Source organism: Bos grunniens, chromosome 5 (assembly GCF_055505025.1).
Source record: "Bos grunniens cultivar Pamir isolate PY7600 chromosome 5, Bosgru_T2T1.0, whole genome shotgun sequence".
Classification (NCBI taxonomy): Eukaryota; Metazoa; Chordata; class Mammalia; order Artiodactyla; family Bovidae; genus Bos; species Bos grunniens.
Window position 1 is genome coordinate 96,222,786 of NC_141169.1, and position 23,342 is coordinate 96,246,127.

General features: G+C 41.4%; 1 protein-coding gene across 3 annotated transcripts in view; it reads left to right on the forward strand.

Moving 5' to 3' along the window:
• The window catches only part of GUCY2C (guanylate cyclase 2C), a 100,985-nt gene that overhangs the window by 56,908 nt on the left and 20,735 nt on the right, over positions 1 to 23,342 (forward strand). For all 3 annotated transcript variants that reach the window (XM_086401913.1, XM_086401912.1, XM_086401911.1), the window contains 11 exons: positions 812 to 897; positions 2,229 to 2,340; positions 8,414 to 8,495; positions 9,523 to 9,628; positions 13,250 to 13,312; positions 13,920 to 13,991; positions 14,454 to 14,558; positions 17,195 to 17,281; positions 18,413 to 18,545; positions 21,456 to 21,593; positions 22,876 to 22,964. In XM_086401913.1, coding sequence (XP_086258039.1) covers positions 812 to 897; positions 2,229 to 2,340; positions 8,414 to 8,495; positions 9,523 to 9,628; positions 13,250 to 13,312; positions 13,920 to 13,991; positions 14,454 to 14,558; positions 17,195 to 17,281; positions 18,413 to 18,545; positions 21,456 to 21,593; positions 22,876 to 22,964 — 1,073 coding nt within the window. The remainder of the gene's footprint in view (positions 1 to 811; positions 898 to 2,228; positions 2,341 to 8,413; positions 8,496 to 9,522; positions 9,629 to 13,249; positions 13,313 to 13,919; positions 13,992 to 14,453; positions 14,559 to 17,194; positions 17,282 to 18,412; positions 18,546 to 21,455; positions 21,594 to 22,875; positions 22,965 to 23,342) is intronic.

A 23,342-nucleotide genomic window follows, 5' to 3' on the forward strand; every position in this document is an offset into this window, starting at 1 on the left:
CAGTGGGGGACAGTCATATCAGCAATGGACAGGGGTGAGAAGATGCAAAGACAGTGGCCCCCACCTTTTTACTTGCACCTCTGTGATCATTAGTAGTAATTAGCCACCTGCTAGCTGTACCTATAACCTGGAGCAATTAAATAATATCCCTGACCTCAGATTTCTCATCAGTAAAATGGAGATAATAACAATTTGTGTGTTGTGGTGTTTTAGGAGGATTAAAATGATCAGTGCATATAAGGCACTTAGCACAGAGCCTGGTACAGTAAACAATACTAGCTCTTATTTTGAACCATGTGAAATTGTTGATACTTGGTAATTTTTTTTTAACCTAACCGACCATTTCCTAGACTCATGCTATGTGGCTAAAATTTCATAGATGAGAAAACTGAGGCTCCAAGAACTTAATTTTCTCAGCGTGTTCAGCTAAGTGATAGTGAAGGGATTTTGACCTTTTGGCAATCTACTTTAGGTTGTGCAATGACTTAAACGCGGTGCCACTAGTTAATACTCTCAGCAAAAACTTGTCTCGGATCATCAGGAGAAATCTCCTGACTAATTACATTTAGTGTCATCATCCTAAATGCAGTGAAAGGGAGTTCTCCTTCTCTCTAAATAGCGTCTCTCATAGAAATATCCTTCAGCGATCTCAGAGCCAAGAACCAATGCCTTCTAATTACATCATTAAGGTCAACAATTTTTCAGTAAAATAGAACAATCGGAATCTGCTTTATGCCCCGTGTCAGGATGTAACTGGTCTTTCAGTCAGGACGTCAGTGATGGTCTCTAACTGTTTCTGATTTTGCCTTAGGGCATGTGGGTCCTGTGACTCTGGATGCCTGTGGGGATATTGACAATACCATGTACCTTCTGTACACCTCTGTGGACACCAGCAAAGTATGTTCTTATCAAGAACTTGGGATTAGGTGACTGGGTGAGGAGGGTTATCCTGAAAGGCAAGTCATAGAGAAGGACTAGGAGAAGTTATATTTAGAATCTACAAGTTAATTTCAGATTTACAATTATGCCCCTCTATGGGCCATATTCCTTAAACATTTTCTCCCGTAGAACTTCTTATTCAGAATAGCCACTCTATTTACTATATAAAATATACCCACCCAGAAAACACTGATATGAAGACCAGACTATTGATGGGGTACCAATGAGAAAATTACAGGTTTTCTTTTTGGTGGTTGTTTTTTTTTTCTAAGAATTGTTTATTCATTTCCAAAACTAAAAATTTCAATGAAACATTCCCTGTTCTCTCCCTCTGCAATCTCATGAGAATCGTTAATTGTTTGATCCTTCAGGCACATAAAAATAGCCGTGTAATGTTATGCTTTATATTCACACACTATATATACATCTGGTATAGTATTGTGTGTGACTATAATACATATTATTATATTACTATGTAATATAGTTTATATTCTGCTGTCAAGTTAAGAGTGTAGTTTTGAGAATGTAAAACTTTGGTCCAGCATGTTTTGAGGGAGCAGTGGTGAATTTTAGAAGGATGATCATTTTGGAGATGTCTCTTACAAAACTGACTCAATATATGCAGCAGTAATTTAAGGATATATTAATATTTCTATTGTCACCTTGCCTCAAAAAGAAACTTTTTATAAGAAAGCACATTACAGCATAGAGATAGAAGAGATTCAAAAATCATGTAATTGATAGAACTTAAGGAATGTAGAATTCTCTAGCAGCCCCTTGACATGTATAAATATAATGAATTTTAACTATGGTGTATTTTCTCAAGCCATCGTTTTTAATAGCAGTTTAATATTGTGGAAAACACTGGTGCCTCCCTTGTCATGTGACTTAGAGCTAGCCATTTAATTTTTCTTGCCTCTGTTTTCACATTTGTAAAATGAAAGACTTGAGTTCTCTAAAGACCCAGAGAATGTCTACTGGGCAAGCATAATGTATGGTCATTAAAAACAGAAAACTATTCGGCCTAATAGTGTTCATGATGAGAACCAAGTAGATCCTAACTAGTTCCCAGCTGTGTATCATTTGTCTTGTTTCACTGAGAAATAGATATGGCAGATTCACTGTGCTGTACAGTGGAAACTAACACGCCATTGTGAAGCAACTATGCTCCAATAAAAATTAATTAAAAAAAATTCAAATGTCACTGAGAAGGATGGTGAATCTCATCAGAAGTCATTCTAAAGTGTCTTTATCTGTTCACCCTTCTTCTCTTTCATGCCCCGACACAGTACAAGGTTCTTTTGACCTATGACACCCGTGTGAACCAGACTAGCCCTGTGGATAAGAGCCCCACCTTCATCTGGAAGAACCACAAACTTCCTAATGATATTCCAGGCCAGGGTAAGAGATCCTTCGTGAATTTCCTTTCCCTGAAGTTGTTTTTTGGAGGAGAGTAAATTCTATGGTTTATGCAATTAGCTTGTGGTTTTATTTAGTTTAGTTTTGTTTTGTTTTACTTATTGTCTGAATAAGATGTGCCAGATTTGTAAATATGGACTTTACTTCTCTGCCCAGTGAATGATATTACAGTTCTGATAAAACACTGAAAATATTCCATTCTATTTTAGCTACACCTATCCTTAATATGTGTTCTATCCACCCTTTGACATAAATTTTCCTATAGAAAACTAGGTTTGGCAATTGGCAGAATGAACACAGAGACAGTAGTCTTATTCCATTTACATTTTACTACAGGAAACTCAAGGAATGTATTCAGTGTGTTTCAAGCAAGGAATACTTGATGTCATCAGGCTGAGGGGTGGTCAGTGAGCTTGACCTCTAAATTCTCCCCTTTTGCCTTAGAGCACACATGCTTGGGTCATAATGATGGTTACCTACCTACCTGAGGTGAGGTCCCATCATGTCATGAAAGCCCTGACAGGGCCAGACCTTCATCCGTGCAACTTGAAGTACAACTGTGTATAACCCTGACTATCACTAGACAGGCCAGCCAAGTGTCTCCTGAGCGACAGTCTCAGGACGCTCTGCCCTCAGCTGGCTTGGCCAAGGCTTTCCGCAATGAATAGTAAGTAATTCCACATTACTAATCAATTTTTAGGGAAAAAAGTTTTAATTTGAACAAATATTTATGTTCAAAGATGCAAAAAAAAAAAAAAAGATGTGAACACTACTAATAAAATGACTTTTTTCGTTTTATTTTTATTGTAGAAAAATTCATGCACATGATTTTAAAATCTGAGAGTAGAAATATTCATAACAGAAAGTGAGTGTACCTAGTCCCGCCTCTGTGCATCCCTGGTCTTGTCCGTTCTGCTTAGTTTTTTGCATATTTCTAAATTATATGCATGTGTTTCTTGATTTATGAGATTTAGATGTTACCTATTTCTTGTATTGATAAATTAAAATTTAGTTCATTTTCATTAGGCATACTTTTCTCTAAGCTTTTCTCAATATAGTTCTGTCTTTTTGTCAATACATTTAGTGTTTATAATTTTACATTTGTAATTTTAATTAATATGCATAAGCCTGGAGTTCTATCAAACATGTATAAAGCTTCTTGCTTCCCAAAGTTGTAAGATGAAGATGTTCATGTCTCTATCCTTCCTTCTACCTCCTTCTCACCTCCCAAATTCTCCTGTATTTTTCTTTTATTTGTCAGGGCTGATAATATTTATTTGCTAGCCACAGGAAGCCTTCTGTCATTTACCTGTAAGTTGATTCTTTAAATTGAAAATCATTAAATATTTTCATTATTATTATTTTTCTAAGGCCCAACAGTGTGTCAGAATAACATTTCTCTGTGTAGCTCCAATGTCTCTCCTTTGTGACACACGTGCACACAAATGGATTTTTTAAATGCCAAATTCTCGAAATATTTTACAGTTTTATTTTTAGACTACACCTTCCTTGAACATTTATCCTTGGAGTTTGACTATCTTTCATATTTTTGCTATAAGAAAAATACCTGTCTTCTTCACCATATTGCTATTATCGTCTAGCTTCTTATACACTGTCTATTGCTTGGAGTCCATCCTATTTCTTCTTCTTGAACCCTCTGCCTTCTGAATAGAATAGGAAGTTAGAGGATTCAAGAGGCAGCCTGTGAGGCATGTGTGAACAATGACCTTCTTATACAGTTTTATTATTGTTGTCCTTCTCATTCTAGTCCTCTGCCCATGCAGAACTCTGCTTCAATGCTTCATTGGGTTGAATCCACATTTTCCTGAATTTACTTACTCTTCTGTGAATCTCTCAAACTCCTTCATCTATACAGCTTCACCTACATACTGAAAAATCAAATTCCTTACACTTCCCATTAACTTCCCTCAATGACGGGGTTGAGCTTGGAAAGGACCAGCAGGCAACTCTGTCATTTACTGTGCATTCCACACTGACCTACTTTTCCTCTGATTTGTTCTCTGAATTGAAAACCAGTTGTCAGTTTCTTCCTTTATGAATCCTCCTTAGGTATATCAGTTTCAAAGACATCAGATAGTCTTCCCATCCAAATTCTGTGCTGGAAACTATTTTATCTTCTAACATTCGATGATTCCCATTAGAAAGTGTCAGTTGCTCAGTCATTTCCAACTCTTTGCGACCCCATGGACTATAGCCCACCAGGCTCCTCTGTCCATGGCATTCTCCAGGCAAGAATGCTAGAGTGGGTTGCCATTCCCATCTCCAGTAGTTCTTCCCAACCCAGGGATCGAACCCTGGTCTCCTGCATTGCAGGCAGATTCTTTACCATCTGAGCCACCAGTGAAGCCCTCCCATAAGAAAAAAATGTATAAACTATAAGGGTAACTGAAATAATGCCGCTTTGGAGGCACATTCCAAACAATTTTCTTCACAGAACAAAGATGCAGCATCTCTATTACCAATGAAGAAATTAAAAAAGAAGGATATCTTTTCTAAATTTAATTTTTAAAATTTATTTTCATTTTTCCATCAGTTCAGTTCAGTCACTCAGTCGTGTCCGACTCTTTGTGACCCCATGGACTGCAGCATGCCAGGATTCCCTGTTCACGACCAACTCCCAGAGCTTACTCAAACTCATGTCCATCAAGTCGGTGATGCCATCCAACCATCTCACCCTCTGTTGTCAGTCTTTCCCAGCATCAGGGTCTTTTCAAGTGAGTTAGTTCTTCGCATCAGGTGGCCAAATTATTGGAGTTTCAGCTTTAGCATCAGTCCTTCCAATGAATATTCAGGACTGATTTCCTTTAGGATGGACTGGTTGGATCTCCTTGCAGTCCAAGGGACTCTCAAGAGTTGTCTCCAACACCACAGTTCAAAAGCATCGATTCTTTAGTGCCCGGCTTTCTTTATAGTCCAACTCTTACATCCATACATGACTATTGGAAAAACCATAGCTTTGACTAGACAGACCTTTGTTGCAAAGTAATGTCTCTGCTTTTTAATATGCTATTAGGTTGGTCATAGCTTTTCTTCCAAGGAGCAAGCATCTTTTAATTTCATGGGTGCAATCACCATCTGCAGTGATTTTGGAGCCCCCAAAAAATCAAGTCAGCCACTGTTTCCATTGTTTCCCTATCTGTTTGCCAGGAAGTGATGGGACCGGATGCCATGATCTTAGTTTTCTGAATGTTGAGTTTTAAGCCAGCTTTTTCACTCTCCTCTTTCACTTTTATCAAGAGGCTCTTTAGTTCTTCTTCGCTTTCTGGCATGAGAGTGGTGTCATCTGCATATCTGAGGTTATTGATATTTCTCCCAGGAATCTTGATTCCAGCTTGTATTTAATTCAGCCTGGCATTTCACATATGTACTCTTCATATAAGTTAAATAAGCAGGGTGACAATATACAGCCTTGACATACTCCTTTACCAATTTGGAACCAGTCTGTTGTTCCATGTCCAGTTCTAACTGTTGCTTCTTGACCTGCATACAGATTTCTCAGGAGGCAGGTCAGGTGGTCCGGTATGCCCATCTCTTTCAGAATTTTCCACAGTTCGTTGTGATCCACACAGTTAAAGGCTTTGGCATAGTCAATAAAGCAGAAGTAGATGTTTTTCTGGAGTTCTCTTGCTTTTTTGATGATCCAGCAGATGTTGGCAATTTGATCTCCGATTCCTCTGCTTTTTCTAAAACCAGCTTGAACACTTGGAAGTTCACAGTTAACGTACTATCGAAGCCTGGCTTGGAGAATTTTTAGCATCACTTTGCTAGCATATTAGATGAGTGCAATCGTGTGGTAGTTTGAGCATTCTTTGGCATTACTTTTCTTTGGGATTGGAATGAACACTGACTTTTTCCAGTCCTGTGACCACTGCTGAGTTTTCCAAATTTGCTGGCATATTGAGTGCAGCACTTCCACAGCATCATCTTTTAGGATTTGAAATAGCTCAACTGGAATTCCATCACCTCCATAGCTTTGTTCATGGTGATGCTTCCTAAGGCCCACTTGACTTTGCATTCCAGGATGTCTGGCTCTAGGTGAGTGATCACACCATCGTGATTATCTGGGTCATGAAGATCTTTTTTGTATAGTTCTTCTGTGTAGTCTTGCCATTAAAATCTTCTGCTTCTGTTAGGTCTGTACCATTTCTGTCTTTAATTGTGCCCATCTTTGCATGAAATGTTCCCTTGGTATCTCTAATTTTCTTGAAGCGATCTCTAGTCTTTCCCATTCTATTGTTTTCCTCTATTTCTTTACACTGATCACTGAAGAAGGCTTTCTTATCTCTCCTTGCTATTCTTTGGAACTCTGCATTCGAATGAGTATATCTTTCCTTTTCTCCTTTGCCTTCAGCTTTTCTTCTTTTCTTAGCTATTTGTAAGACCTCCTGAGGCAACCATTTTGCCTTTTTGCATTTATTTTTCTTGGGGATGGTCTTGATCCCTGCCTCCTGTACAATGTTACAAACCTCCATCCATAGTTCTTCAGGCAGTCTGTCCTTCAGACCTAATCCCTTGAATCTATTTGTCACTTCCATTGTATAATTGTAAGGGATTTGATTTAGGTCATACCAGAATGGGGGCTTCCCTGGTAGCTCAGTTGGAGAGTCTGACTGCAATGCAGGGGACCTGGGTTCGATCCTTGGGTCGGGAAGATCCCCTGGAGAAGGAGATGGCAACCCACTTCAGTATTCTTGCCTGGAGAATCTCATGGACAGAGGAGCCTGGCAGGCTACCTTCTATGGGGTCGCAAGAGTCAGACACGACTGAGTGACTAACTGCGCAGCTTGCATAGCTGAATGGTCTAGTGTTTTTCCCTACTTTCTTCAATTTAAGTCTGAATTTGACAATAAAGAGTTCATGATCTGAGCCACAGTCCACTCCCAGTCTTGTTTTTGCTGACTGTATAGAGCTTCTTCGTCTTTGGCTGCAAAGAATATAATCAGTCTGATTTTGGTATTGACCATCTGGTGATGTCCATGTGTAGAGTCTTCTCTTGTATTGTTGGAAGAGGGTGTTTGCTATGACCAGTGCATTCTCTTGGCAAAACTCTGTTAGCCTTTGACTTGCTTCGTTTTGTACTCCAAGGCCAAATTTGCCTGTTACTCCAGGTATGTCTTGACTTCCTACTTTTGAAGTACTTCCTACTTTTCCTACTTTTAAAAAATTTTTCATTTTTAATTGGCGGATAATTGCTTTACAGTGTTGTATTGGTTCCTGCCACACAACAAAGTGAATCAGCCATAAGTAGATATATGTGCCACCCATCTTGAACCTCCTTCCCACACCCTATCCCAACCCACCCCTAAATTTAATTTTTATTTTATACTGGCATATAGTTGATTTACAATATTGTGTTAGTTTCAGGGGTGCAGTAAAATGATTCAGTTGTACATATACATATATCCATTCTTCTTCAGATTCTTCACCCATGTAGGTTATTACAGAACATTGAGTTCCCTGTGTTATACAGTAGGTCCTTGTGGATTATCTGTTTTATATATAGTATTGTGTATATGTTCATTCTCATTTATCCTTCCCTCCCACCTTTCCCCTTTGGTAACTGTAAGTTTGCTTTCTGGGTCTGTGAGTCTGTTTCTATTTTGTAAATAAGTTCATTTGTATCATTTTAAAATTTTTTTTCTCAAGATCATTTTGATGTGGACCATTTTTAAAGTCTTTATTGAATTTTTTAATATATTACTTAAATTTTATGTTTTGGGTTTTGGCCACGAGGCATATGGGATCTTAGCTCTCCAACCAGGGATCAAACCCACATCCCCTACATTGGAAGGTGAAGTCTTCCACTTCACCACTGGGTCACTAGGGAAGTCCGTGTATCATTTTGGCTTTTTTAGATTACAAATACAAGTGTTATCATATGACATTTGTCTTTCTCTAAGAAACAGGTATCTTAAAAGATCTCTCCTTTTCCACTTGCTGAAATTGTCCTATACAACTAGAATCTTGTGAAATGCATTTGTTCTCTTTTCAGGGGTCCTTCCTAGCGTAGTTTTCACCGTCTTTTCTGCCACAGGCCCTCAAATGCTGATGATTGCCGTCTTCACGCTCGCGGGGACAGTGGTCCTGCTGCTTCTCATCGCTCTCCTGGTGCTCAGGTACCTGCCGGCTAACCTGCGGTGCTCATCTCTCAGGCGGAGGGGTGGGTGAGAGCGGGGCATCTGATGCCTGTTGATAGTATACATTCACAGGAAGTCTCTGGACAGAGCTAAGATTATAAAGGCATTCTGCATCGAAAAGTCTATCTAAGGCAGACGACTACTGAGCGGATGAATTAGAGCTTGCCATCAGAGACATGCATGTGTTTGTGCTAAGTTGCTTGAGTCATGTCCAACTCTTTGCGTCCCTATGGACTGTAGCCCACCAGGCTCCTCTGTCCATGGGTTTCTCCAAGCAGGAATACTGGAGTGGGTTGCCATGCCCTCCTCCAGGGAGTCTTCCTGAGACACGTGAACTCAAATCTCAGTTCTGAGATTAACCAGTTGTGTGATCTTAATTGTGTTATTAGCAACTTAAACATGTTACTTGGCTTCAGTATCCTCATCTGAACTATTGTGGGGAATTGAAATAAAGTCTGTATAATGACCATAGAATTAGCATTCTGTAGGTGGAAATAGCTATGCCTGCTCTTTTATTAATACATTATGGGAAATTTCAAAGTCGCTCTATTACGTACTTTCAGGCTGAAGAGGCTTTGTTGTTGTTTAGTTAAGTATTTAGTTAAGTACTGTTGTCGTTGTTTAGTTAAATATTTAAGTGTTGTTGTTGTTGTTAAGCATTTAGTTAAGTATTACATATTTTCAGGCTGAAGAAGCTGTGTTGTTAAGTCCTGACTGAATCTTTTTGCAACCCCGTGGACTGTAGTCCACCAGGCTCCTCTGGCTGTGGGATTTTCCAGGCAAGAATACTGGAGTGGGTTGCATGTTCTCCTCCAGGGGATCTTCCCAACCCAGGAATCAAACTGAGTCTCCCATGTTTCCTGCATTGCAGGCAGATTCTTTATCTGCTGGGCCATCAGGGAAGCCCCCCCATCAGAGCTGTAGATGTCAACTAATGGTCAGAAATGGAATGACATAATAAAAGAGCATCATAAAAGCCTGTGGGTTGGTTGTGTTCCTTTCACAGAAAATATAAGAGAGAACACGCGCTTCGTCAGAAGAAGTGGTCCCACATTCCTCCTGAAGACATTTTTCCCCTGGAGTCCAACGAGACCAACCACGTTAGCCTAAAGGTAAGGCGCCCCTGACCTGGGCAAGAATGCGCGGGCTGGCGCAACTCCCCAGGGATCTGAGGAGACTTTGGTCCATGGTACAGAACGTGCCAGGCAGGGTCATTTGTTTCAGAATCCAAGACCTAGATGTTAGAATCCTCAGCTTCCTGCCTTTCCCTTGATTCTTCATGGTGCTACTTGATCCAGTGAACACTTTGGTGGAGGCTGTGGTATGGTGTGTTACTCGTTTTTTGCATGTGACCCAGAATAGGAGTGCAGACAGGGAGGATTTGTCATGGAAGGGATGTAGGAATGGGTAGGGCATCCGAGTTCCCCTAAACCTTGGGGAACTACTCTCTCACACTCAGGACATGTGACTCACTTTCTCCCTGCTGAAGAAAGAATCCTTTGCCCACACTTGCGCTCAGCCTGGAAGGCTCAGCAGCCACCAGCAACACTGCCTCCCATGGGCGGGGGTTAATTCAGGACCTGAGTGGACTTATCTCCTCCTCACCAGGACCTCAGGAGATGAACTTTATCACCCTAACTTTGCTGATGAGGAAAATGAAGGACAAAGAGTCGAGCAGCGGGGCCCGGTCACACACACTAGGGAATCAGGTTACTGCAGATGTAACCCGCCAGCTCTTCTGAGCATTTCTCATGTGCCTGATGCCTGGACCTGTTTCATTGTTTCTGAGCTCTTTGAGGCAACGGGGCTAGAATTTCAAGAATGGGGCACAGTCTGAACCCACCCTCTGTAAGTGTGACACTAACACTTAACCATCAGAGGTTTTTCTGGTTTTTTTTCGGATTTTAATTTATTTTTGACCGCCCTGGGTCTTCGCTGCTGCTCGCGGGCTTTTTCTAGTTGCAGCGAGCGAGGGCTACCCTCTAGTTGCGGTGCTCGGGCTTCTCATTGCGGTGGCTTCTCTTGTCACAGAGCACAGGCTCTCAGGCACAGGCTCAGTAGTTGGGGCACCCAGGCTTAGTTGCTCCATGGCATGTGAGATCCTCCCAGACCAGGCATCAAACCCGTGTTCCCTGCATTGGCAGGGCAGATTCTCAACTACTGGACCACTAGGGAAATCCCAGTGGTTTTATACCAAAGCAAACTAGGGGGTGGAGTCCCAGAACCTCCCCATGAAGGAATGAGCGGGGTCCCTTGGAATAGGGCCAAGCCGACAGGACAGCATGACTTGAGACACCTCCCTCCTTAGAATCAGCAAAAATAAAATTGCCACATGAGTCAGGTTTGTGTTTGGAGCCTTTCCACCACCTCTCTGGGCACCCCACCCCAAATCCTGCACACGGATTTGCGTGAGGACTAGGCCTCCCTTTCCTCCAGAAATGGTCCATGCACCAAAGTAACACTCCTATTACATCCTGAGCCACAAAAATAAAAATGCTATTGACAAGGACCAGGAACTTCCCCAGCAGTCCAGTGGTTAGGACTCCACACTTCCACTGCAGTGGGCACAGGTTTGGGTCCCAGTCAGGAAACTAAGATTCCCCCATGCTTTGCAGTGTGACCAAAAAAATAATTAATTTTTTAAAATATTAAAATTAAGAAAAGATCTATTTCAGGCACGTGTCAGGAAGAAATCAATAAATACTCTCTTTGAAAATCCAATAATCTTACAGTCATTTACATTTCACATTGCATCTTTCCATTTGATTCTCATCAAAACCTATGACTGTAATTGTAAACGATTGTAAGATCATTGGATTTTCAAAGAGAGAATTCATCGACCTGAATGACTTAATGGCAGTACCCTAGGAAGGGAGGAGGAGACCTCTAGAAGGAGTGAACGGTCCCCGTCTCTGGTGTGACTCCAGTTTGGGCTCCCACCCACTTCTGCCCAGGTCCCACCACGGCTCCACCCCTCACAAGCCTCCCCCACCGCCTTAGAACCCTGTACTACACTTTGTTCTTTTGAGTTAAGCCTAAAACATTGTGTTGCTATGTGTTTTATTAAAATGTAAATATACTCCTAAGAGTATAACTCATCTACCCCTTGTTGGATATGACAGAATTTTTATGAGTTAATTCATCATTAGCCACTCACCTGGCTAAGGAGGAGGTCTTTGGGACAAGTTGCCATGAGGAGGAAGGTTAGAAGTGATTCAGAGCATGGGGAGTCATTGTTATGCCGAGTTACAGACCAGCTGGGGAGCAGGCGACCAGGGATTAGCTGTAAGAAGAGGTTTACCAGTGCTGAGAATGAGACAGGACTGGAAGAAGACCCACAGGGATCGACCAGAGTCAGGAGAGGGGAAAATGCCACGTGACTGGACAGGCAATGGTTCGAGCTCTGGGTCAGGAAGCAAGAGTCAGGGGCGAGATCATGAAGAACGTATCCCAAGCTAGAATGGAGAGGGTCAGCAAACCAAGCAGCCAGAGGGAGAGATGTCGGCAAAGTTCGAGGGGAAGGCAGCAGACAGAAAATAATGATAAAGATGCAGAGGATTCATTTGAGGATAAAACACCTTTGCTTGTAAGAAAGTGTCACCACCTTGGTCTCATTTGATCCCGAAGTATCCCTGTAAGTTAGGATTGCCCAAATAAGGGACTGAGGTTCAAATGGTTTAAATGACACAATCAAGGCTTGAGAGGGTAAAAAGAACACTGGATGAGAAGTCACACTCAGGTTCCATACATTCTCGGGTGACACATGGTGCCATGTAACCCTTTGTACCTCACAAATAAAATGAGAAACAGGAGAAGGGGAGACAAGTGATGTTTATTAATCTGCGCTGTGCCAGGAGTCATGCATGGAATTGGATATTACTTATTTCACTCACATTTTCAAAATATCCCTATGAGGTAACTTTTAACAAACAAAATACATCACAGGTTTTTATAAGAATTGAATGGAAAGATGCAATGGTTCATAATCTTTTTTGCCTTTCGAGTAGCAGACCAAGAGCCTCAAGGGTGTGTGAGTGTGAGTTTTGTGTTTCAGTCAATATTTAACTTCTTTTCAAATTAATTACTGGGATTTCCCTTATGGTCCTGGGGCTAAGACTCTGAGCTCCCAATACAGGGGTCCTAGGTTCAATACCTGGCCAGAGAACTAGATCCCACAGGCCACGCCTAGAACTAGATCCCCCATGCTGCAACTAAGACCAGCACCGCCAAATAAATGACTGGCTTCTGTTGACAAACCAGCTGATCTTGCAACTCCAGGCTGAACCCCGAGCTGATGTGGCTGCCTCCTTAAGCCCCAGCAAGGTGTCCTCACTTGCACTGCTACTTGGGCCTTGAGGCATGAGTTCACAACTCAGATGCCAAACATGATTCCCTGAGAGCATCTGTCCGTAGCTATAGGCAGTGGTTCCCAATAGTCTGGGAGGCTGGGCAGGAAGGAAGCAAAGGAAGTTCTGGCTGAAATAGGCTACGAGAAGAAGGGGGAGAAAACCGAGTTAAGTGTGCGGCTGGTGGATACTTGGAAGGAAGGTACCGTTGGAGGGGGGAGGGGAGCATGAGAGGGGACATAGGACAATTATAACAGTTTTTCTGAGCCTGCCTGGCATGCTGTGAACCAACTGCAGTAGACACAGGCAGTCTCTCTCAGCCTTTGACCGGCAGGTGGGGAGCCAAGACATGGAACCTCTGGAATAATTAGCTTGTTCTTGTGCCAGATTGATGATGACAAGAGGCGAGACACAATCCAGAGACTGCGACAGTGCAAATACGACAAAAAGGTGACTAGTCTCCTCTGCTTTTCTAAACAGCCAATCAGGGATACGTACGTGCTGGGCCTTCTGACTCGTTGTGGCCCCAGCTCTGATGTCAGCGGTGTGATGGCCGGGGTCCCAGGGCTGACCCAAGGGGTGCTGTTAGAGCCTTTCACAGGGCTGGGCAGGGCTCTGCTTCACCACTTACAATATTCTCAAGTCCTGGGTATACTGAAGAAAAAATAAAATTTTTAAGAGGGGGAGAGTGTAGGAAGGAAAAGGAAAAAGAATAGATTCAGAGCAGTCCAGGCAACCCTGTTTTGTATTTTGAATCACTGCGGTAGGGATGTGACAATCCCATAGCAGGGTTTTGTGTCTCCCCTCCTTCCTCCTTCCCTCCCTTCTTTCCTACCTTCCTCCCTCCTTTTTTCACTTAATCATTTTAAAGAAACATTCTCATATGAGCCTGCCACATCCCAGGCACTAGGCACCAGGGATATAAGCAGCAGTTAAAGAATGTTACTGCTTTCAAGAGCTTACAGTAGAGTGGGAAGATAGTCATGTGAGCAGATGATTATAACATGCATACAGCGGTCATCCTACACTATCTCCTTAATTCAATTGATCTTTGCAGCGAGTGATTCTAAAGGATCTCAAGCACAATGATGGCAACTTCACTGAGAAACAGAAGATAGAATTGAACAAGGTATGCTTACTTAAGACCTTTAAGTGAGAAATAACTTTACTCCGTTTTCCCCAAGCATTGAGGTCCCTGGTGGAGCAAGGTGTTATTAGGGAGTCCTGACAGAGAAGCCTGCAGACCAGGAATGGGTGACCATACTTCTTGTTGAAAATTCTCCCCCCCAAATTTTGTCAAAGATGTTTGATGGTACAGAACATGTTTGCATATCCTAGAAAGTGGTCCTGATGTGATGGGAGAGTAGTCAAAGGTTTGTATCCAGGTCCTCTTGCTGACAAAAGAAAGGCCATGAGGTCAGATTAATGCCAAGTGCAGAAGGAGACACACCGATGCTTCACTGTATCAAGAGCAGTAGTATATCTTCCCAGAGATCTGAGACACGGCATGTTTTATTAGTATATTATTAGTTTTTAATCAGGTGCTCTTTTCTGGCTGAGCTGCTTTGTAAATGAGTGTGGTATGTCTTAGTTGCTTCAGATTGACTATTACAACCTAACCAAGTTCTACGGCACAGTGAAGCTTGATTCCACGATCTTTGGGGTGACTGAGTACTGCGAGAGAGGATCCCTCCGGGTAAGAAACCAGAATCATTTCCAATTTCCTAGCCAGCCAACCATGTGCAAAAAAAAAAAAAATGTGTAGTAGAAATTTTAAATGCTCACTCAGTGAAATAATAACAGCAGAGAGTTATCAGGAAAAATGTATGGGCCCATATACTTATCAAACTAGATCACTCAGATTTTGTCCATTTATTCCTATTATATCATTATAAGTGAAATGAAAGTCACTCAGTTGTGTCCAACTCTTTGGGACCCAGTGGACTGTAGCCTGCCAGGCTCCTCTGTCCATGGAATTCTCTAGGCCAGAATACTGGAGTGGGTAGCTGTTCCCTTCTCCAGGGAATCTTCCCAACCTAGGGGTCGAACCCAGGACTCTCACATTACAGGCGGATTCTTTACCAGCTGAGCTACCAGGGAAGCTCAAGAATACTAGAGTGGGTAGCCTGTCCCTTCTCCAGGGCATCTTCTTGACCCAGGAATTGAACTGGGGTCTCCTGCATTGCAGGCGGATTCTTTACCAGCTGAGCTAACTAGCTAAAAAATATTCAGGAGTGTAGACTTGAAAAAACAAAGAACAAATGTGGAAATGTGGAAAAGTGATTGCCTCTCCATTCATTTTATTTTACTTGCATATTTGCTTTTGTATTAAGAGAAAACTGGATGGTTATTAGAAAAAAAATGTAGATTTAAAAATGTATGTATGGCATAAACTCAAATGTATCCTCAAGGGAAAAAAATCATAGCCTTAAATGCTGTTCTCTCTTTTAAAAACTAATCTAAATATGACTATGGCCTAAAGGAAAGGAAACCACAATTCAATTATTATAAAACTGATAAAATTTTAAAGTGCATTCTTGAGTTACTTTTTAAAAACTACAAAATGTACAAGCCTCTTATACTTTTAATTAAATCTTTAAAGCAAGCATAAAAATAAAATGAAAATAAAAAATAAAGCTATGAAAAAGATGCTTTCAATTATGAAAGAATATATCATGACTATTAAATTATAAAGTCTAAAAAAGGGAAAAATTTCAGAAACAATATAATTATGAAAACTTGACTCAAGTAAAAACTTAAGGACGTCAATAACGGTAGAAAACATTAACATTTCCGTTACAAAGAAAACCAGATTCAGTTTAATTTTTCTAAACTTCATGAATAATTCTCATTGTCTATATAAACACTGTTCTAACGTTAAAGAAAAACATGAACATCTTCTAAATTCATTTAACATTCAACAAGGCTAGCATAAAGTTGATACTAAAGTGTGATTAAAGACTAATGTCATTTATCAATATAAATGGAAAAATTATAAACGCAATACAGGTAACTCTAAGCCAAGTCATATATGAAAAGCATAATACAGTTAGATGTGGTTAGTTCTATGAATGGAAAAAATATTACTCTAATGCATCATATCAAAAGGTCTTTGAAGAAAGGCTATATAAGATCATTTTAATTGGTGCTGAAAATGTTCATTTAAATTGCTGCTGATACAATAAAACAAACACACATTCCTAATAATAATAATTTCAAGTCTCTCAAAATTAGAAATACTTTCTATATGAGGGCTAGACCATATCTGAATCATTTGGTTTCAACGTGACAAAATATTTAGATACACCAGTAAGTGAAGATTATCACAGAGGACATTTTCATAAGGAGAAGAGATAAACAAATAAACAAAAGCCATATATCAGGTGCTAAGGGAAGAGTCTGTCTGCTTATAACTCCCCTCCCTTAAACTGACTGGTTACCCACTGCTTCAGCAACCTCATCTGAAACAACAATGACTTTGGGCCCTTTTTTGGAAATTACTGGTATAGTACCTAAGTTAAAATTGGGCTTTTTCCCCAGACAAGAAACTGTTGTTAGGTTTTCAGTTAGGGTCCTGCTTAGAGTTTTACTGTGAACAATTAGCTTAGTTTAAATACCCTGCATTTTGATACAACCATCACCATGTTAATACTATGAGTTCAAAACTCTAGGTCATATAGTTAATGCAGAAATTCAAGAGCTCTGTCTTAATGACAGAGGACTTAATAAACGGACGGAACACTTAGAGCTATTAAACCAATTGATGCAATTGGCCTTCTAAGTAAAAATGAAATCCTGCCTGAGGGATTTTCTGATAGCAATTCCTTGTTGGAAAACACTAGTGTAATTTTGATGATACAGAGCCTGCAACCCAGGCACTTGTGAATCAGGCTCACCAGCCCACTCTCCTGGCAGGTACCTGCTCATTCCTTTACCGCTCTCTGGTGAAGAACCAGGATTTGGGATCTGTGGGCATCTCGTGCTCATCTCCTTGTGATAAAGAACCACCCAGTGTTTCTTAGAGAGAAAAGAAACATATGTTCAAGAAAACCAGGAGAATGGAGTTCCAGCTTGTTCCTGAGCCCAAGAATTCATGATTAGAAGATCATTATTGGAACTTCCCTGGTGGCCCACTAGTTAATACTTCACGCTTCTACCACAGCGGGCATGAGTTCAGTCCCTGATTGGGCAACTAAGATCCCACATGCCTTGGGGTGTGATCAAAATGTTAAAAAATAAAAAACAAAAGAAGATCATTATTTGCCTGTAAGAATCTCTCCACAGTGGTATCCTTTAGACGACTCATCTTCCTTTTCTTTTTCTCCTGCTCAGGAAGTTTTAAATGACACAATTTCTTACCCTGATGGTACATTCATGGACTGGGAGTTTAAGATCTCTGTCTTGTATGACATTGCTAAGGTAAGAGACCCACAGACACGAAAGATATTTATGAAAGTTAAATCTGGAAAACAGACCTAGCCAGCTATCGCGTCGGTTTCTTCATCTGTAAAATGATAATGAAAGAGTGCCTGTGTCATGGGGTTTTTGTGAAGATTTTACGAAACAACACATGGGCTTTGTATAAGGCCTGACAAGCAAGTATTCAATATATATATACTGACTTATTATTTTTATTATTAAATTCTTTCTACACTGAGTTGCAGGCACACATTTTCATAGATTTGCTGGAAGTAAAAAAAAAAAATCACATAAAGTTTCAGGGAAGATAACTGAATCTTCACCTTAATGTAAGAGAAAATATAAGGGCAGGCATTCGTCTTGCATGAGGTAATAAAAGATTTGGACATGTATATTTCCTAGACATGCTATGAAAAGGAAGTGGATACCAGTAACTAGGGCCCCATTCAACAATGAAGAAAAACCAGTCCCAGGAGTGAGGTATCTGATACAGTCTTAAATCATCTGAAAGACACATAGCATCGGAATCAGTTGGGGAAGAAAACGTAGTACTATATGTTATTTGCCTCAGTTCACTCCCAGGACCAAGGCTGAACACTAGTGTCTGCAGTACCACCACCTCTGGCCGCCAGGGGGAGACACAACAGCCAAAAAAGAACTTCCTCTTTCAAAACTGAATGAAAAATTGTTTCAAAATAGATTGAAAGCAATTAGATTTTAAGAAATAATCTAACCTAACCTCTCCCTTCAGGAAGGCAAAGCCTTATTATTCATATTATTTTCATATTCATATTGAGGTAGCAGAGAACCAGAGACATACCCAAGGTCACAGACTGAATAAGTGGTAAGCAAAAACACTTAAAAAAAAAACAAAAAACGATCAATCTTTGCTTCATATTGTCTGCAGCTACTTAATCAGAGTCTTTAGACCTTCAAAACTGTATGCAGTACTTAGGCAAATATTAGGGCTTTAACAGTATTTTATAAAGTTAATGGAGTTAAATTTAAAACTCGACGGTGATTCTGTCCACATGTCGAAATGATTTCACCAAGCCATCTCTTTCCTGAAAAGGACAGAGCAGCTGAGCAATGTCATATCTCTTTGTTTTCCTGTCATCTGAAAAACTACAGGGAATGTCATATCTGCACTCCAGTAAGACAGAAGTCCACGGCCGTCTGAAATCGACCAACTGCGTGGTGGACAGTAGAATGGTGGTGAAGATCACCGATTTTGGCTGCAATTCCATTTTGCCTCCAAGAAAAGGTCTGTCATGAATGAAATTTTCACTAGTTTCCCACTTAAACACTTTTCTTTTTTAATTTTTGCAAAAGTCCATGTAAAGTGTTCAGGAAATGGTGATACTGACCAGAAAAAACACTTCCGTAAGAGGCAGTAGCTGGCTCATTTCCCAGCATTACCTCGTTCTCGTGTTCAGCATGTGCTTGTCAAGTTGAACAGATCTCCTCTGTGGGTTTCCTTCATCTGTGTGTCCCTTGATTTAACGGAGAAATCATGAAGGAGTTATTGGCTTGTGGAGGCAGGACTGTGTGGAAAAATACAGAAAGTTAGAGCCATAGGAGACATCAGAAATCCCCTTATTGTTCAATTTTGTCCTCTTTTATAGAAGACAGAACTAAAGTTCAGAGAGGCTAAGAGAATTGCCCAAAAAAATAGAGTATAAGACTGAAGACCCCTTTCCAAATTCTAGACATCATTCATTTATCTGTGGTAATGATAAGAAATGATGATGCTTAGAAAAAAGTCTTATCGGTAAAATATATTCTTATTTATCCCTTTCAGGAGTGGTGATGGGGGTCAAAAAAAACTATTTGTAAAGTATCAAGGGCTTTTCATGTTGAACGTTTGCCGTCCTTTATTAGAGCTCAGGGTTAAACAGCCTTAGAGGGCTAGGACTCATATATGCCTCAAAATACCACTAAATTCCTCAAAAACTAAATTCTACCTCTAATCCTATTTTTGCACTCCTTTTAGTTTTCCATAATAGACGAAAACTTACAATCCTGCACCCACTTCTTTAGCTATGTCAGGGATGCTAAGACATTGGACTAAATCCGGTTAGTGCTTACTGAGAACCTGCCGTGTGCCCAGGTTCATCGTGGAGAGAGCAAAGCCCCTTCGTGAAATGACTCACCAGGACACAAAATCAGATGACTTGCAGATCCCAGCCTACCCTCCTGAACATCCAGTTATATGAGCCTATCTGTGGGGTCGGTTACCTGAAATCTTAGCATAAGTAAATTTACTTCCCTCTCCTACAAGCCCAACCATTAGGATCCATTTTTAATGAATCACAAGCCACATCAATTCACAAGACATAAATCTGAAAAGGCAGTGAACACTTGGATGGAAAGCCAAATGAGGAAAGTGTGCTTTATCATAAGCATCTCACTATACCTAAACACACGAATCTGTTGATTTATTTAATTGAAACTGCTTAAGGTAGAAATCTTAAGAAGTCTACAGGGAGCTAGGTGATCCTGGAAAACTCCCAAGGGATGTTGGAGAATAATTAATTGTATGCCCCCATTATTAAAAATAAGATATGTAATGGGGGTTCCCAAACCCAAGTGGCTGTAGGAGCCAGACACAGGAGTGCTTCACTCTTGAAATAAACTTGATGCGAAGCACTAGTAATAGCTTGCATGCTAGCAAAATGTGAGTAAACCGATGCTTTTTTTAAAAAAGAATACCACAGAAACCAAAGAAAGCGCATCTGTGTAATAGCTGACCTCGTGGCTGCTACTGTATCACATCTGGAAACTATCAGTGACTGTCTCTCTGTTTAAGTGTGCTGTCTTTATTTTCTTTTAGTAAAAATACTGTTGTGGGTTGCCATTCACTTCTCCAGGGGATCTTTCCTACCCAGGGATTGAGCCCGTGTCTCCTGCACTGCAGGCAGATTTGTTACCATCTGAGCTACCTGGAAAGCCCATTATTTCCTTTTAGTAACTGTACATATATGGTGATCCCCTGGTGGCTCAGTCAGTAAAGAATTCACCTGCAATGCAGGAGGGGTTCAATCCCCTGAAGAAGGGAATGGCTACCCACTCCAGTATTCTTGGCTGGAGAATCCCATGGACAGAGGAGCCTGGTGGGCTACAGTCCACTACATTGCAAAAGGGTCAGACGTGACTTAGGGACTAAGCCACCACCACCAAACATATATATAGTAAATACATTTATATTTACTAAAAGAAACATGTTTTATATTACATAAAATTTGTAAGTATATATTTATTAAATATTTATATATATGTAGTGTTTTATATGGAGAAGGCAATGGCACCCCACTCCAGTACTCTTGCCTGGAAAACCCCATGGATGGAGGAGCCTGGTGGGCTGCAATCCATGGGGTCACTAAGAGTTGGACACGACTGAGTGACTTCACTTTCACGCATTGGAGAAGGAAATGGCAACCCACTCCAGTGTTCTTGCCTGGAGAATCCCAGGGACGGGGGAGCCTGGTGGGCTGCCGTCTATGGGGTCGCACAGAGTCGGACACGACTGAAGCGACTTAGCAGCAGCAGCAGCAGCAGCAGTGTTTTATATGGGCTTCCCAGGTGGCTTAGTGATAAAGAATCTGCCTGCAATGCAAGAGACCTGGGTTTGATTTCTGGGTCAGGAAGATCCCCTGGACAAGGAAATGGCAACCCATGCCGGTATTCTTGCCTGGGAGAGCCCATGGACAGAGGAGCCTGGTGGGTAGCAGTCCATGGCGTCACAAAGAGTCAGATATGACTGAGTGACTGAGCATGCACACAATGTTTTATATTACATTAAATATATAATTTTAAAATATTTATAAAGGCTTTCATAGTTTTATGCTGCATAAATAGTTCCATAAACTATTGAATCCTCGGCCTCTTACATTCTACTGAATTCACCCCGCAAATATTTACTGGGCACTCCCTGTACCCTAGGCGCTGTTCTAGGTAGACCTTGAGGGTTTTCAGGACTATGACCCAGGCAGTTTTAGGGAAGGCATTCCATGTTTCCTCACCCAGATTCTGGCATTACCTAGTTAGCTTGGAAGGCAAGTGTGTATTCTGCCCCCATCACCAGCATTAGTGTGGTGGAGGGACTTAAAAGCGCGTCGGGGATCTCTGGGCTACTCAACCCCTTAAAGTCAAAGTCTCAATGCTGAACACACAGACTTGTGGACGGCCCCAGAGCATCTCCGCGTAGCCAGCGTTTCGCAGAAAGGAGACGTGTACAGCTACGGCATCATCGCCCAGGAGATCATCCAGCGAAGAGAAACCTTCTACACGCTCAGCTGTCGGGACCAGAAAGGTGAGGACCTTCTCTGGGAGCCAGCAGGAATTCTGTGACCACGTCTCAGTCCCCTTGTCAGCGAGAGCAGTGTCACTCCCGCGCTCCACACTGCACAGGATGGTTGGAGGGATTCAATAACGGTATGAATGTCAGAGGGCTCTGAAAAACACAGGACAACACCCTACTGCCAGCCGCCACCACTCAGCAATACTGAATTAAAGAGCTGGGCCTTAAAATTTCCTGCTTTCCCTCTGATTCCGTTAAGAGATATGCGTCTTTAACACCTGAACTAGATCACTAACAGGACCGCATACATCCTTGAGGTCTTACTAAGAGAGTATCTATAGTAGTTTTGTCACATGTCCTCTTGTGTGTATGTTGGGGGGTTTGTTGCTGTTGTTCAGTCGCTGTCGTGTCTAACTCTGTGACCCTCATGGACTGCAGCATGCCGAGCTCTCCCCATCCTCCACTGTCTCCCAGAGTTTGCTCAAGTTCATGTCCATTGAGTCCGTGATGCTATCCATCTCATGTGTATATGTATGTGTGTGTGTGTGTTGGGGGGTAGCATAGTTTATCAAATTCTAGAAAGTTGATTTGGAGATTATACTGACTCCCCATGGAATATTAAACTTGACTGTTCTTTTTTTAATTATTAAATTTTGATTTGGAGATTATACTGACTCCCCATGGAATATTAAACTTGACTATTCTTTTTTTAAACTTTGTATTTTGTATTGGAGTATAGCCGATTAACAATGTTGTGATAGTTTTAGGTGGACAGCGAAGTGACTAAGCCATCCACATACATGTATCCATTCTCTCCCAGACTCCCCTCCCATCCAGGCTGCCACATAACGTTGAGCAGAGTTCTCTGTGCTATACAGTAGGTCCTTGTTAGGGGGAAATGTTTCATTCCATTTATCCAATTCTCGATTCACTGAGTACTTACTGTGCACCAGCTCTTACCAGTATGGAGGATGAAGATAGCTGAAGGGTGTAGGTAGGACAGGCTAGCATCTCGGTCAGAGGAAACCTCCCTAAGACAGTGGTCTTTGAGTTAAGTTTTAAAAGGTCTGTAGCTTTAATTGAAGTACTCCCTGGGTGTAAGAGGGCCTAAGCCCCCTTCCCCTGGTGGCTCATCCATTCATTCACATCTGTTTGTTGAGTGCTAGCCTAGGCTCTGCCACACTCCCACCGGCTCCCCATCCAGGTCTGGGAACCCATTCAGTCTGAAGGCTGCTGCCTAAATTTCTTCACACTGCATTCTTTCTTATAATTCGAATGGTTCTCGTCCCATCAGAGAAGATTTTCAGAGTGGAGAATTGCAATGGAGTGAAACCCTTCCGCCCCGATCTGTTCCTGGAAACAGCAGAGGAAAAAGAGCTGGAAGTGAGTATGTCTCCCACATGAGTTTCTTTGGGGTTGCAGCAGCAAAGGAGCACAGACTCGGTGGATGAACACCAAGGAAATGTATCCACTTATAGTTCTGCAGGCCAAAAGTCTGAAATGAGTTGTCAGATGCCGAGGACCAGCCCCGGCTGATCCAGGGTATTCGAAGGAGAGACAGCGTAGGCGAAGATCAGGAAACAATTGCTTAAATAAATGTTAATTAAGGATATAAAGAGTAATAGAATGAGGATAGCTCAGTAGGAAAATTCAGTGGAGAAAAGAGGCTGAGTGGCTTGGTTTACGCGGGAGACCAATAAAACTTCAAGACAAGAAGTTTGCACCACTTAGGTAGGCCACAGGCGTCCTTCCGTTCTCCCG